Genomic DNA, 15,714 nt, shown 5'->3' on the forward strand with positions numbered 1-15,714 from the left:
GAAAATGACAATACACACTCCATACTCAATTATAACACCAGGTTTATGTACATTCTGTTGAAAATCCTGCAGTGAAGAATTTCAGTGAAGGAGATGTGAAACCTTACTTTTGATAGAGGACCCTCTTACATCACTTTTACAGTACCCCTGGGCTCTGGGTTGATAGTTTCAAAGGGAGTAAGCGTGGGTTTTGTGTACAGTCAGTCAAAAACACTGATGTTGGAGAATTTCTGACTTACCGTCCACCACTTTATTCCAGAATATGGGCAATTTCTCCCTCTTTTCCAACACCCACGACAACAGAATGTCACAGACAGCATGAGGATGAGGGTGGGAAGTGGTAGTAGAATTCTGTTCAAAGTAATAACCAAAAAACATTCTAAGAAACTATTTTCCAAAAGAAAATATATTTGAATGAAGTCTCTGAGTTTAACCGTTGACATCTCGAACTAGGAGTGTCAAAATGAGAAAAATTAGAGATGACATGACGTATTATGTAAAAAAGACAAGAAAAAAATCCAGGAGCTGGATTTTAAAAGATTTCAGTTTGTCTAAGATCAGGTCTGGTTCCCTGGCTTCAAATACTCACAGCTATGATCCTTGCTATATAAGGCAGGTTGCTTGCATCCAACAGGTCGGCATGTTCCCAATGCTTCTGCATGAACTTCTTGTCTACAATACTCTGTAAGGACAAGAACGCCAACACTTGGTGCATTGTCTACAATATCAGTTTTAATATTATTCTGACTGTGAAGAAGTGAAGTACTTTCAACGGTCAGTGTGAAAACTGACCTTAAACACCAACACTGAAGTTGATTTCCTGCACTAAAGAGATTTCACGAGATGGACTGAACCATAATAAGTGCATCCTTTTATGCCATTTCCACAAGTCTTATAGTGTGAACCCTGCTTACTTTGTACATAATTGGCTCAGCGCAGTCGATAGTCACTGGTGGTTGGCAGTCATGAACAGACTGGGTCAAAAACTACATACGTGCACAGCCCATGGACATTTAAAAGAAACGACATCGTCACAAAGTTGAGTACAGCCGCGACTGCATTGGATATCACTTGCACCGGGCGTTACACTTACAGGGAAGGTGCGTTTGCAAGCAGCCAGCATGGCTAGCGTGTAGGGATTGCAGGACCCCCAGCCCTGCCTCAGTTCCCGCTGCAGCGTCGGCCAGATGTCCTCTTCAAATGCCACCAATTTACTCTACAGAGGCAAAGTGACAAATTTGTAATACTCGAATGGGCTGTTTGATGGGTCAGGGCCAGAGTCGAAGCTAGGCACTTTCTAAATACTTGTTTTAAATCCGACCATTAGTCTGTCTAGTAGAAGAATACATCAAGAAAACCACTAACGGCATATGGTGGTAAGTTTAAGGAAGAAAACTTCTGACTTTAGATACAAAATCTTTCGCAATTTAAACTTTGAATCAGAAGTGCTTGGATAGTTGGTGAGTACATCTACTTGCCAATAACTTTTACCCCTCAAGATTAGTTGGTACAAGAATCTGATTATCCAGAGTCTTTTACTTTCTGTTGGTAGGTACAATGAGTGATTGATGAGTTCGCGGCCTTAGGTACAAAGAGATTAGCTATACAACTGCAGTCACATTGCAATACAGTTCAGTTCCTTGAATGATTACACAAGAAGTTTGAAGTTAATAACGGGTTAAATATTTGCTGTTTTAGATAACTGAAAATTAGGAGTAAGCAATTTTTAAGACAATAACATGCCTTTCTCAGGGTCATCTTCTGGGCTTTCACTGCCCCATGAAATTCAGGAGTTTATTTCTCAACCCCCCTGCAGGACAGAGACCTGGGCTGGCACTCAGAGAGTATTCGAGAGTATTCGTTATAACGTCACAATGCTTACTGAGATACAAGGCTTACCCTTGATATGAGGTCGATTACAGCTCTAAAGCAGATGTCTTCCAGGAAGCCCTTCTGGACGCACAGGTTCTGAAGCTGCCTGATCACCTCGGCAGAGAAGCGACCGTCCTCCTGATAAAACAGAGTTGGAGGAAAACACCTTGAATTGGGCAATGTCTAAGGATTTCATGTGGAACGAAAGCACAGGAAAAACTCTCAGAGGGGTTGGGGATACACTGAAAAAGTTAGAAAAGCGCAAGGTTGGGATATAGACAAATACCAAAGAGCTAGCTAAAAGAGTTTCAGGTGGGATATGCACAGTGCATACAGTGAGCCACACTGCCAGGGTGGACTGACCTTTTGCAACTTCCCCGACTGGATGATGGAAAGGTAGGCGAAGGCTTTCCCAAACAAACATTGCTTCTCCTCCTGAAAAAAAAAAGAAAGACAGCAGATGCTTCACACTCAGTGGATAGCACTTCCCAATTCTGTGAGACTATACATGTGGGAACAACAGCAACAATGCTCCATGCTTGGACACTGGTTCTCAGTCTAAACTCCTCTTCAAAAAAGTGTTCCAAAACCAGGAATCGCCTCAACCCCCCCCCAAAGACATTTTATTACACTGACAAATAAGTCTTGACTCGGGGGAAAGCGGGGAGATTTCATCCTTGGAGAGAATCAAACCCATCCCTGGGCAAAGCTGGTGATCCCTGAAGTGACTAACATCTTCTTACTTGGAAACTCTTCTCTCATTCTTTTTGCATCCCTGGTGATCCTAAATCACCCTGCCATTCACAAGATCCCCTTTGACAGGACACTTTGAAAAGACACTTTGGGCAGTTACTGAAAATTGAAAACCTAAGAACATCATGTTCCAAAATCTGCCTCCAAAATCAAGAACAGGTATTGGTTCAGTGGTTCTTTTAAAAAAAAAAGACAAGACAGCCCTTGGAAATGATTCAAATGGACCAATTCTTGAAGAGGATAAAATGTATCGTGGTTTAAATCAACCGAAAAAATGGCTTTTCTTACGCTTTTAAGGCCTTTGGTCTCGAGATGTTCTTTGATGAGTTTGAAGACATCGCCAAGGGTGATCTGTTCTATGTGCTCCAGGAGCTGGAGATACAAGTAACGAAAGAACCTTTCTGATCAACAAATGTCACATTATTCCTGAATTGTATAACATTTTCCCCATTAATTTAAAAAGAGAGTGCCTCAGAATAAGCTACCATGCTCCTTTTGGGTCAAGTTGAGAGTAACTATTTGGTAAGCAGGTATACGTGTACAATTGTACATACATATATTCCAATATTTCTGATACGCCATCTCTTGAAACTGGGTAAAACCTCAGTATGTGTATAGAATAATGGACATCGGCATATCTTGCTGTTTTGGGGGCTAAATAAATCTTTCTCAAAATCTCCTCCAGCCGGTTTGTCGCCAGGTCAACAAAAGAGCATCACGGGCGTCAACAAATGCTGGAGGATAAACCAATCAACTTTAGGCTGCATCCGAATCTGTTGCCTAGAGCTGGGTCCCTAGGTTTTCACTAGATTTGAAATGTGCAGAGATGCGCAGAAAATAGACCTAGCTGTAGCTCTGGAAACCCATTACAGTCATAACCTTATGATCAAATACCAAAATCCAGTTCAGGAGTGGACCAAAAGGAAAGAGTTCCATATAGGAACGCCACTTGACACCCCGTGCATAAGCCTTATGAGACTGGTCTGAAATTTTCTTTTTCTCAGCAAACGACATGGCATTTTCCATCCTAAATTGAACTTTTCTGGCCATGTTTTTGCTTTCTGATGGCTAATAGGTCACTGTAGGGAATAATTACTGGCATCCGTATACGGAACTCTATCTGGGCCAAATACGAGGGGGTGGGACAACAAAGTTGTAACATTTCTTTATTTAGCCTTCTGTGGCCTTACTGCGAGGTGAGGCTAAATTTTTGGGGCTTTTACACGCTTTTAGTCCCCTCAAAACCCCTTTTCTTGCATTATTTTTCAAAAATAAACAAAATTTTTGGAATGGGACAATGACCACCATTGGTCCTCAATGCTCCCGATCCTTCAAAAGAGGACTTTCACAGATCACCTGGGCCAGTGCCATAGCGTAGCCCTGCCGGGCTCCTTTCCGTGGTGATGCCAACCCTCTGATGAGCCTCTTGAGTGTGTACTGGACTTCCTCGCATAATGCCTCCTGGATAACCACAGTCATATTAAGAATAGTTAGTGTGGCATATGATGTGATTTAATGAAAAGTAAAAGTATTAACAGTGAGAGTACCCAGGCTATTGACTAGTATTCTCAGTTTTGAAATATTGATTAGAATCAAGACTGCTTTTTACAGCTTGAACTCTACTTTTTTTCTTTTTACTTTATCAAGTGGGGGAATTAATGAAGACAGCCTTCCTTATTCATGATGGGAAATATATTTGCATATACCATGAACTGGTCCTCGATTGTTTTTTAATTTTCCAGCAAAGCACTGAACATGCAAAGCATTCAACATGTTCAAAAGAGTTCCATATCCAGCCACTTGACATAACTTAAATTCTACCAAGAAGTGTAACTCTGACAAAGAAACACTAACTTAAACGTGAAAACAATTCAAGTTTCTTGGAAAATGCATGTACTTCAACTTTTCTGTTATGACTCGTACACTTTGTAAGTTTGTGCACATGGTCTGACTCTACGGGTGATGGTAGGAGGCCTAGGCCCAGAACTCTTTCCCTAAATATACAGTAAACTCTTAATAAGTCAAAAGTTGGTTAATGCGAAACTCCGCTTATCTCAAACACATTCTTCATTCCAACCAAAAAAATAGGCCTTTATGTACAAAAATACTTCCGTAACTTGAAATGCCACACCGCTAAATCCGCTTCACTGGAAGTTTTTTAAGGGCCCATCCAAAAGACTATCAACAAATTACTGACAATGAGTGGAAAAAGAACGTGGAGACTTTAATTATTGGTCATTTCTGCAAACCGCACTTTTTTTGCATGAGGAAACGAAGGTGACTGCTGCCAGTGCCATTGTAATCAAATTGTGACCACCTCCTCAACAAATCCCGGCTTTCAAGCAGATCTGATTGCCATCGCCGCCCAAATGTAGCCTGCAAGCAACCGGTCCAATTGTTGATTCTACATGTACATGGTGGCCATGTGACCGCACTGAAAGAAGCTTTTTGTGCATGCCTCAGCTAAATATGAAGTCTGAGCAAAATAATGATTTTGAGAAGAGATTTGTTCTTGGATAAAAGGAAATAACCACTTGTAGCATCTCCAATAGACACCAGGAGAGCAAGTCAGTAGATAGCCCCACTAGTGTGGCACGGACTCTCACTCCCGATTTATCCTTAGCCACACATCTGTATGCGTAATTTTTGGCGCACCGACTTATAATCGTGGGCGCAATTTCTTTTGCACACTAACATGAATCCTGACCTTTCCGTTTTCTAAATACCATTTATTGAATGATTTCACTCACGTTATTCAGGTATTTTGCAGTCTTTTTTCCTTCATCCCTTCAATCTAACGGGCCCACTCTCACAGTCGCCATCTTTAAAATAAGGTCGTTGAGCATTACGTCACTTGACCCCTAATCGTCTCAACGGCTGTTCCATGTCGAGACATCTAAACTGCTGCAAAAGTTTTGGAAGAGTCCATTGGTACATGTAGTATCTTATCGATCAGTCCGTTTATTACATGTCTTGACATGGAACAGCGTTTGAGACGATGAGGGGTCAGGTGACGTAATGCTCAACGACCTTATTTTAAAGATGGCGACTGTGAGAGTGGGCCCATTAGGTTGAATAAATGAAGGAAAAAAGACTGCAAAATACCTGAATAACGTGAGTGAATTCATTCAATAAATGGTATTTAGAAAACGGAAAGGTCAAGAATCATGTTAGTGTGCAAAAGAAATTGCGCCCACGATTATAAGTTGGTGCGCCAAAAATGTTCATTTCGCCGACACGAAATTGCGCATACGGATGTGTGGCTAAGGATAAATCGGGAGTGAGAGTCCATGCCACACTTGTGGGGCTAGTCAGTAGAGTTACCTGTGCTGTGCACTGTGTACGTTTGTGGGCAAGACTCAAGAACTTTCGTCAGCTCGAAATCCAAATACCTAGAAATTTTTATCCATTCCCTTGAGTTTGAGCCATCGAGAGTTTACTGTACATCCATAATGTTGTAATCATGTATGCCTCAAATCAATAACACGAATGACAATCATTTGACAATGACCTTTTCCTTTCACTTTTTAGAACTTGTAAGGTGTAACCCCAAAGGTAGGTCATATAGGTACTGACCCTCTCTGCTTGCTCAATTCCCCGTAAACATGTTGTCAATAATTAAGAGTATGACAAAGGCAGCGAACATGTAGACTATCATGACTGTGAACAGTTGAAACGAAAGGCACGCACCGGCGTCGCTGTCATGGCTGTACCATCGCGTTGATGGTCCGCCTGCCTTCTGCTCACTATATCGATAAGTCTCCCTGCAGCTTCCACCCTTTTACCGTCTAATGTAGCAGCAAGGTCCCAGAATGTTTCCAAGAGTTGCTTGTCCTGCTTACTCTGTCGTTCTGGGTGTTTTTGAAACTTACTCTCGACGACTTTCGCATCCACGTGCAATTTCTCTGCTGCCGCCATGTTGATGTTTGGAATTTAATGTTTGTAAGATCATAACTCCAATAAGTTAGATATTTTTGTGGAAATTACGTCCACTCACCGAACACACATCGAAATATGAAAAATAATTTATGGAAACACATTTTCCATCAATTAGACATTATTTACTTTATTTTAAACAAATAATTGTAAATCTGTGTTTTTCGTCAATCTCTTGAAGTTTAGAGGTCAAAAGGTCGATCTCGATGTCTTTTTAGACTCTAATCCAAGATGTCGGGATTTGGTGAAAATTTCAACGCATTTTCGGGCGCCGCAGGAAACTATCCGAGGTGAGCCAGTCTTAATTGAGAAGACGGAGTACATCTGCAGACTTTCTAGTATCATTTCCAGATTTTTTTAATTATTTTAAATTTACAGTGTGGAAAAATAAGGAGCATAATATGTGAAGGCTGAAAATATGTTGTGCATGTTGTGTGCGTAATGTGAATGGAGGTGAAACGGGCATGACGAGTTACACGCGCGCACGAGGGCGCCATCATTTTAATTATAAATTCTAGGGGCAGCAGTCTTTACTACTGTACAAGCCTGGTGCCCCAGATGTGCATGTTTTGGTAATCTCGACAGTTGAGAGTATTTATTCAACTCAATATTATTTGGCATGTTTGGAAAATAACTTAATAAGTTCACTGCTTTGAACAAAGTCCATCATTGTCCGCGACGCATGACTGGGCTCGTGGTCGGTCGGACATCTGAGCTGGGACTGGGAGCTTCATTGCACTTCTGCACGTCACAGCTAGCATGCTATGATAAATGGAGCATAAGCATATTGTCCCTTTGCCGTGCCGTGTAACTGAGTGTTACTCAGGCCAGTGCGATGTAATTCCAAAAATCCAACCGCAACATGTTCAACATGTTCAATGCTGCCTTTCCTTCATATGACCAAATGAGAATTTTTTTTTAATTTATTAGTGTAGTCCAAAATCTGAGCTTTCATCAAATTATTTACAGTGACTGATCATTGTGGAAAATACACACATGGTGATGTTACGCCCCAACTTTAGCATCTGTCCCAACTAAAGTGCTGCAGTTGGGCTTGCCCAACTGTTGTTGACCAATTTCTATCCTGTTCATAAGTGACTTCGTCACAAAGGCGGACACGCCACGATTTGCAGGCTCCTAGTGGACGATCACTGAAGTTGCGCGTTAACTTCCATATGGCACTTCATCTATGACATGATACTGTAAACAGTGAATATGACTTTGGCACATGCTGGACACATGCACACGACTGGACCTCTGTGTTGTAGTTGGGCCAGCCCAACTATAGCACTCTAGTCGGGACGGGCCCCACGATAGTTGGGACAGTCCCAACTACAGTTGGGACTGATGTTATAGTGTGGGCGTAAAAGGGCCACCAGGACACAATGCAGGAAGGCCTTTTTGTTGCTATCCATTTCATGTCCAATTGCCAGGGCCTAAAATTCTCATTTTTTTCATTTGCAGAAATGGTAGCATTTGTTTCTTATGATTTTTTGTTTTGGAATTTTGCCAGTTTACTATTCACCTCATCGTACAATGGCAAACATTTTTAATAACAACTTATGCATAATTGATTAATCCCCATTCCAAGGTTCCTCTTGGCCTTACAATCTTGTGCAGCTGTGTTTTGTAAAAGTGTATTAATTTCCCTCTGGCATTTTATTATTGCTGGTCTTTGTTCTGTTGAGCAAAATATTAAGACACTCCTGTTTTCTCATTTTTCCCCTTGCACCTCACAGGGGACGTGATCGTGACAATGACTACGGAAGGGGCGGTGGTGGTCATGGTGCTGGGGGATACAGTGGGGGTTACGGCGGAGGAGGGGGTTACAGTGGGGGAAAGCAGCAGAAGCCTCTGCCCACAGAGCCCCCTTACACTGCCTACGTAGGCAACCTACCGAGTGATTGTTTGCAAGGGGATCTGGAGACGATCTTTGAGAATCTGGCGGTAAAGCACAGCATTACAATTGTTCTGGTGGATATAATTCAGTTGACTGCAAAGAGGCACCGAATTCACTGGTACCCCTAACCTGCTATAAACGTGTGCAAAAGGGAAGGGGGGATAAACTGGTGTACATACCTGTTTGGCATTGTTGCTTTAGCAAGTCACTAACAGCAGCACTGCTGCCAATTTTGAGAAAGTAGAAGCTGCCTGGGTTGTCTAATTGAAAAGTCTCTGGGTCTGACAGGTTAACGGTTGGTCAATTTGGCCAGGTAGCCTGTTATAGATTGTAATATTGAGCTGGCCTCTTGTTTGAGAGCTCTTGCCATTTGTTGTGTTTGGCTAGTGCTTCCAAGCACAATATTGCGTGAAGTTAAGGATCCAGCTCTGGCAAGACCCTGTCAAGTCTGGTTTCCGTGGGATTTACTTTTGGTATTCATTGCTGAGATGAGTAAGAAGTACTCATTGATTTCAGAAGAACAATCAGTGTTGTAGACAAGAACCAGAAGTCTGGACACAAGACCAGTCACAAGTAGCTGGGTAAAGAATGACAAAGGAATGCTTTTATTGCCATACATTTGAATAGCTTGTGACTTGAAGTTAGACTGGAGGTCTTGCATTGGTCGTGTGACTGTCATTTCAACCATAACACTGAAAGCAGTCTATTTCAGATGTGATGGCATTCCAAAGTAAGCTTGCACAAATATCTGTCAGTGTGTTTGGGAATGAGAATTGGTTAATGGGATGGTTTCTACATTATTTACAGGAAAAGATTAGAGTTGTCCGTCTCGTGCGTGACAGGGACACAGATTCCTTCAAAGGCAAGCATGCTTTTCAGTTCTTTCTGCCCAAAAGGCCATCCATTATGTCACCATTCTCATGAACATTGAGAGAGTACACTTTTTTGTTGACCCTGGAGAATACAAACTGAGAAGGATGCAAAAGGTGCTTTGTATGTAAGATATTATGCACATTTTAAAACTTGTTAACCCTCCTATGGTTTTACAGCACAAATGTGCACAAATGCCCACAGTCACTGGTGAGCATGTAGTTTCTATATGGAACTCAAACATGCACAGGTTCAGTGTGTACACAGTAGATTGCCAGCACAAAATGACCCAGGGTCTTTTGTGCAGTCCTCTTCACTGCATTTGGTTTACTGCACAATTATGCACATGAAACAATGAAGCACAGTTCTTGGGCAGCACAAAAGTGCAATCTGATATTCCTGTGAGGGACAGTTAGTGCAGTGCACAACACAACACAGCTGTGCTTCTTTGAGGTGTTTACCAAGTGACCCACAGAGTGACTTCAGCATAGGAGGGTTAATAACTGAAAAGCGGATACGACCCCCTACCCGCACCTCCAGTGTATGGGTTGTTTTAGGGATAGACCCGCATGTCTTCAAAATCTCTCACCTATTTGTCATTATTTCGGCTACCCTCAGACTAGAATTCTCTGAAAACTGTCCTTGGGAAACTGTGCATGCCTTTGTTCTCAGTTATGTTTTAATAGTGAATATATGAACCATTACAGTTCCTGATCCTTTTGCTTGTCAGTTGAAATTGTTGACTTCTTCTCATACTTCAATGAATTGAGTCAGGCAAACTTTGCCAAGAAAATCTAAGAATCTTCTTGTCCATTGCCAATCGGTATTCATTCTCCTTTTTTTCTCATCTTGACTGTTTATACTCCACCCAGGGTTCAGTTATGTTGAATTTGATGACTTGGAGTCATTGAAGGAGGCCCTCCAGTACAACGGTGCTGTAAGTGAATCAGAATGCCTCATTTAATCTTTCACTCAAAGGCCAAGTACAAAAAGTATGACAGTTCCTCTTTAAAGTTTGTGTTGAAAAGGTGGGAGGCAATTTTTTTGGAGGTTGTGGTTTTCATAGATGGCTCATTTTTCTAAGATAATGGATTGATTTTCCTGAATCTTTTTGAAATGTTTGTATTGAAGGCGGCTTTCACTTCACCTGGTAACTTTGAAACATTTACAACTACATATTTCATTTGAAGTGAAATGCCAGTATACTGAAAATCCTGAACCCTAACCACCTAGGCCCTCTTGGCTAGGATACATCCTCAATCCTTCAGAATCCTACAACTGCCCCATGAAAAAATTGGATACAGTCTCAGTCCCCCAAAATGCTCTGATATTTCTTGAATATGTTCTGTGGAGTGGTGCCTACTGCCTCAATCCTTCAAAATCCTCCGACAATTCCCCTCATTATGTTGAAGCAATGTGAATGGTATCCTGGAGCAATGTGGGGAATTTCACATTATGAGGGCATGAATTTATGCATGGCTGAACATAAACAACACAAAGTCTAACCCACAACCTTGAGACGGTGCATCGTTCACAATCAGCAATGCAAATTATGCCATGCAGCCTCAATCCTCCCAAATCTTCCAAAACTGCCCCGAGGATTTTGGAGGATTTTGAAGGATTGAGGTCGGTTAGGGTTAATGATACTAATGAACAAACAAAAATCAATGGGGTGGAAAACAGGAAGAGGACAACTAGTTCATATTGCCCCACTGCTCAGATGTTACCATTTCATGTCACTCGAAGAGATTCTGTTCCATATCGCTAACTTTTGTCATGAGGTCCATTTTATCAAAGATTTTCGTAATCCTCTTTTGTAGTTGTTTGAAGGAAAGCCATTGAGGGTCGACATTGCATACAGCAAGAAATCAAAAGATGGAGGACGGGGAGGTAATTAATTGTTGCGAGTAATTCAAAGAAACTTTGTATATAGTTTTCTTGTCAATAAAGCACATGCTCAATGAACCACTTGGAACATTCTGAACATTCTTGGAACTTGGAACAGCTGGTCTTTCCTAATTGTAGTTGCTCTCTCTTTAGGTTTAAACACTATTCAGGAAAGTGTGAGTGCTTTGTTGTTGGAGTAAGGAAAGACAACATCAGTTTGTTGAAGAAAAGAGCGATATTATTAGCCTAAAATGGACCGAGTGGGAACAAAATAGGGCATGTTTTTAAATGAAATTGACAATCCTTTGGTACGAACTCGCCACATCAGTTAGCATGGTTTGACATGGGGCTGAGCATGCGCATTGAATTTATGCTGGAATGTATGGTCTTGGCTGCACGTGTCTTTTTTTCCCCGCCGAGGGTGCACTTCAACTCGGGAACCGGTCAGATCAGAGGTTTTTTTTCGGAAAGCAGCTCCGATTGTCAGTCAGTATTCCAAAATGCTGGAGTTCCCAGTTCTACTACTCGAAACATTGCCATTTGGCTGTGACGATCCGAGGCTAGAAATTATTGAGAGCCCTGACTTTTTGGTTTTTATGTTTCACTCGGTTCTAGGCTTTAGCCGAGGTGGGAGGGGCAGAGGTGGTCCAAGCCGAGGGGGATTCAGGGATGAAGGTAAGACTTCCTTCCACTCCCTGCAAGTTTCAATTTCTTTCCAGTTGTTTTCTATTCCCGTGCTCATGTTTCCAGCTTGAGCAAAGTTTTACCTCAGATTATTAAACCTATTATCCCAAACCTGCCATACTCCAAGATCAGGTTTTGTGAGGTGTTGGCAGGTTTGGTACCGTACCTGATGAACTTGTTGAATTTTGTTGAGACTTGGGATGAAAGGCCCAGGGAGATGGTGTTGGATTCTGTGTGAGTTGGGACACACACGGGTCACTGTGTGCCGTGTCTGGCTTGCTGTACCATTATTGTTGGACTGTGCTTGATTTTGTCAGGTTTGGTACTGTTCAGTGCAAGTCATCCTATACTGCATAGACCCATCCATACCATATCACTCAAATTCCAACGGGCTCATTCTGTTGGAGTTTATCAGGTTTGGTACAGTGACTTGCATGTACAAGTACATAGACAAGTAGATGAACTTGTTGGATATTGTGAGGGTCAGTATGTTACCCAGTGCAGGAGCCTAGGGGGGTTAGGGTAACCCGTGTTTGATTTATAGTACAGCATAGAAAGTGACTAACCGTGGTTGGTGAGAGGTTTTACCTCAAAATCAACATTTGTCATAGAGTTTTCAAAGGGAGGTATTTCCAGCTGCAGAATTCAATATCCTGCCCAACCTTTTGAAAGCCTGGATCATTTTATGGGTAGAGTGCATAGAAGTAGAGACTGGGTACCAGATGTTTCTTGTAGCACACTTTGTTTGTGCTTTACTGAAAGAAGTGCTGGACTGATGGTTCCATGTGCCAGCGAATTTTCTTGTATCAGACCTGAACTTTGGCACGTTGATGCACAGCATCGAGAGGCCCAAATTTTATGGACCAGTGATTAACACCCTTTAAACTTGGCCTGTTATGTATGTACACTTTGCCAGGCAACTTCAGTGGCGACTTCAGACGGGGTGACAGGGGACCCCCAGCTGGAGACGATGGGTACTACGGGGGAGGCGGCAGGGGGCGGGAGGACTACGGGGGCTCCCGAGGACAGAGAGGGGGTGGGTACCGGGACCGAGGGGGATTCGACAGGGAACGCACTGGCAGGCCAGACGACTTCAAAGAGCCCGATCCTGGTAAGCCCTGCAATTCGACAGTTTGTGTTGCAAAAGAAATTTTAAAAAACCATGAAATCGGACACAGGCTTTTCATTAACAGCTATCACTCCATGCACAACTATACACGTATGCTTTTTGGGGTAAGCGTATAACAAATCATTTATTGAGATGATTTTTTTCTTAAGTGCCGCTAATAGAAACTACCTCCATTGAAGTACATATACCTCGTACAGTTACCTTTAATACCTACATGTAGTCCCATGGAGTATTATAACCTGAATGGTTTGTGTAATTGGTGAACACTGAGTAACACTGCATGGCAAATGGTGAGCGTAGTGTACAAGTGGATAGCATATTTCACTGGCTACCATAACGGGGCCTTTTCCTTTAGATCCTCCAGCGAGTCCACAGTGGACAGCCCCAATTAATCTGAAGATGCATCATGAGCAATGCATTTATAAAGCTACATGTGCACACTCATTGATACAAATTGTAGCATGTAGGCGGCCAACTTGTCAGGGAAATACTTGCATGCACTATTAACCATTAAATCGACAGGTAATTTTGGCCCATCTCACAGCTTGGGTCGGGGGGGATTCTGCCCCCCAAGAACTTAGCTGTGCCACACTTGATTTTTTTTAAACTTGGCATGCCTGATATTGGAAACAATGTTGAAAGGGGCGGATTCCATACTCCCTCACCCCCGCGATCTTTTAAGATTAAAGCGTAGGCATGATGCACAGAGACAGTTTACGGCTGCACTGTTTTCTTTAATCAGAGCGAATTCCACTTTTTGACCGTTTTTTTGTTTCTCCAGCGGATTCCGCAGGACGACCAAAGCTCAAACTCCAGAAGCGGACTGTCAAGGATCCTGTCAACCAGCTGGCGGATGACGTGCAGCGCAGCTCCATCTTTGGACGCGGGAAACCGCGTGAGGAGAACCTCCAGAAGCTGGAGAAGCCACGGGGCGAAAGCGCAGACTGAGTTTTGGGGGAGGGGGGGTTGGGGACTGCAGGAAAGAAAGAGGCAGCTCATTTGGAGGCATATGTAATTTATACCAATTATTCCTGAGAATCTCTTCTGAGTTTTTTCCCCGGCTTGGAATCAGAGTTGGGAGCAGATAAGTAAACATGAAAAAAAGAAAAGAACGTTGTAATGTGCCCTTGTATATATACCCAAAAGTTTTTTTGTCTTTAAATTTTTTCGAGAATTTCTTCATTGGTTAGCAAATGTGTATGTTCAATTTAGCCTCGTCCAAGTCTGATTGCAATTTTTTACGCTTTTGTGTCAGATTTCAAAGCTGTGGACAGGATATCACAGTGTGTTTAGTAGCATTGGACCAGTTGCATCATTTCATCAACAGCATTAAGTTTGCTGCATGTTGTACGTTCCCCAAACAACTGAAATTATTTCAGGCACATACTGTTGGAAGTCTTGGATATAAAATATTCTTTCTTTTTAATAAAACCCACGGAAGGAAAAATGTGATTTAAAAAAAAAAAATCTGCACCGAGTTAACTTCCTACTTCAGAAGTGTTCTTGTGAAATTGTGGCTAGAACTGTAAATTTTAATATGAAATGAATGCATGATCTAAGTTCTACAATCCCGTCTATCAAGATCAAGCCGTGATTTGAATGGCACCCCATTTTCATTGTAGCCGGCATTGAGTCTGATTCTGTTTTTTACTCATTCAAGTCTCATGCACGGTAGTGCAGCATTCTGTGAAGCTTTCGAAAAAAAAAAAATTGGAGTTTTGAAACAACATTCAGAAGATTTTTTTCTTTAAACAGGAATAAATGATTCTGTAGAAGCTCAACAAAAAAAATGGAGCCATCAGAACTAAATCCATTGATTCGGACATTCATACAAATCACATTCTCTTCATTATGGTTTGTTCAAATAACATTGAAATAGTGTTTGGAACCAGTGGATATGGTGCAGATATGGTTTCCCATAGCAATGCCTGTGATATTCCATCGAGATGAACTGCCCAAGGAAAGCTGTAGTGAACATAACTCGTAGATGTGCGCACCCTTAACAGTAGAAACTAGCGTGATATTTCTTGTCTTGGAGCGTTTCTCGCTTTAAATGTTATTCAGAAATGAGAAAAAGTATTGGCAGAGTTGTTGATTCAGAGGGCAAAAACTGCGGCCACTTTGTATTATAGGCTAATGCCTATTTAGCAGGCAACAGGCCGGTAGGTTTCCAAGTGTACAATATGGACTGATGCCGTTAATAATAAAAACATTTGTTTTCAAAGTAAAAGCCACGAATTGTCGTCCCTTCTTTTTTGTGTCGAGTCTTGCTTTCTTGCTCAGGTTTGCTAAGTTTACACGTTGCAAATCATTCATAGGGGAGAAAATCTCAATGGAAGTAATTAAATTCACGATGTTCTTCTCCTGTCACAACCTTCGACACGGCTGATACTTAAACAGCACATGAATGACAAAGAATGAAAATTTAAAAAGTGATTACGGAATGGCTCAAATGTTGATACATTTACATGAATATAATTGAACCAAGTATATAAATGCCAGGTTTGTTTCAGCATTTCATACACTGAAGTTGGTGTACAAAACTTGGGTGACTTGGTATTTTTTGTCTCTATGAGTATGTAACATGAAGACTCAATATCAACAGCTCAGAAACAAAATCTGAAAAGTCCAGTTATTTCTCTGACAGCACAAACAGAATCAGAAAATGTCAAGTAAATTTCAC

At 41.8% G+C, this 15,714-nt stretch overlaps 2 protein-coding genes across 2 annotated transcripts in view; one reads left to right on the forward strand and one right to left on the reverse strand.

Annotated features, from left to right (window-relative positions):
- LOC147798076 (myb-binding protein 1A-like protein) overlaps positions 1-6,544 on the reverse strand; it is a 31,781-nt gene extending 25,237 nt beyond the window's left edge. The window contains exons 1-8 of the mRNA XM_087141505.1: positions 6,316-6,544; positions 3,982-4,086; positions 2,914-2,997; positions 2,236-2,307; positions 1,900-2,010; positions 1,094-1,216; positions 590-682; positions 240-351 (exon numbers count right to left, since the gene is read on the reverse strand). Of these exons, the coding sequence (XP_086997631.1) occupies positions 240-351; positions 590-682; positions 1,094-1,216; positions 1,900-2,010; positions 2,236-2,307; positions 2,914-2,997; positions 3,982-4,086; positions 6,316-6,543 (928 nt within the window). The 5' untranslated portion in view covers position 6,544. The remainder of the gene's footprint in view (positions 1-239; positions 352-589; positions 683-1,093; positions 1,217-1,899; positions 2,011-2,235; positions 2,308-2,913; positions 2,998-3,981; positions 4,087-6,315) is intronic.
- A 197-nt stretch (positions 6,545-6,741) lies between these two features.
- LOC147798077 (eukaryotic translation initiation factor 4H-like) lies at positions 6,742-15,261 on the forward strand. Its single transcript, XM_087140902.1, has 8 exons — positions 6,742-6,851; positions 8,301-8,508; positions 9,269-9,323; positions 10,204-10,268; positions 11,152-11,221; positions 11,834-11,893; positions 12,819-13,013; positions 13,813-15,261. The coding sequence occupies exons 1-8, from the start codon at positions 6,793-6,795 to the stop codon at positions 13,977-13,979; spliced, it is 879 nt and encodes a 292-aa protein (XP_086997028.1). The 5' UTR covers positions 6,742-6,792; the 3' UTR covers positions 13,980-15,261.
- The last annotated feature ends 453 nt before the right edge of the window (positions 15,262-15,714 follow it).

The sequence above is a fragment of the Acanthaster planci genome, linkage group LG09, assembly GCF_054643075.1.
Source record: "Acanthaster planci isolate LZ-2023a linkage group LG09, COTS_SCS, whole genome shotgun sequence".
Taxonomy (NCBI): domain Eukaryota; kingdom Metazoa; phylum Echinodermata; class Asteroidea; order Valvatida; family Acanthasteridae; genus Acanthaster; species Acanthaster planci.

Bases quoted from the DNA above. Each gene is read 5' to 3' on its own strand.
- LOC147798077 (XM_087140902.1), top strand. From the start codon at position 6,793: ATGTCGGGATTTGGTGAAAATTTCAACGCATTTTCGGGCGCCGCAGGA. The intron at 8,509-9,268 runs GTAAAGCACAGC...CATTATTTACAG, and splicing joins CGATCTTTGAGAATCTGGCG to GAAAAGATTAGAGTTGTCCG. The intron at 9,324-10,203 runs GCAAGCATGCTT...TACTCCACCCAG, and splicing joins GGACACAGATTCCTTCAAAG to GGTTCAGTTATGTTGAATTT.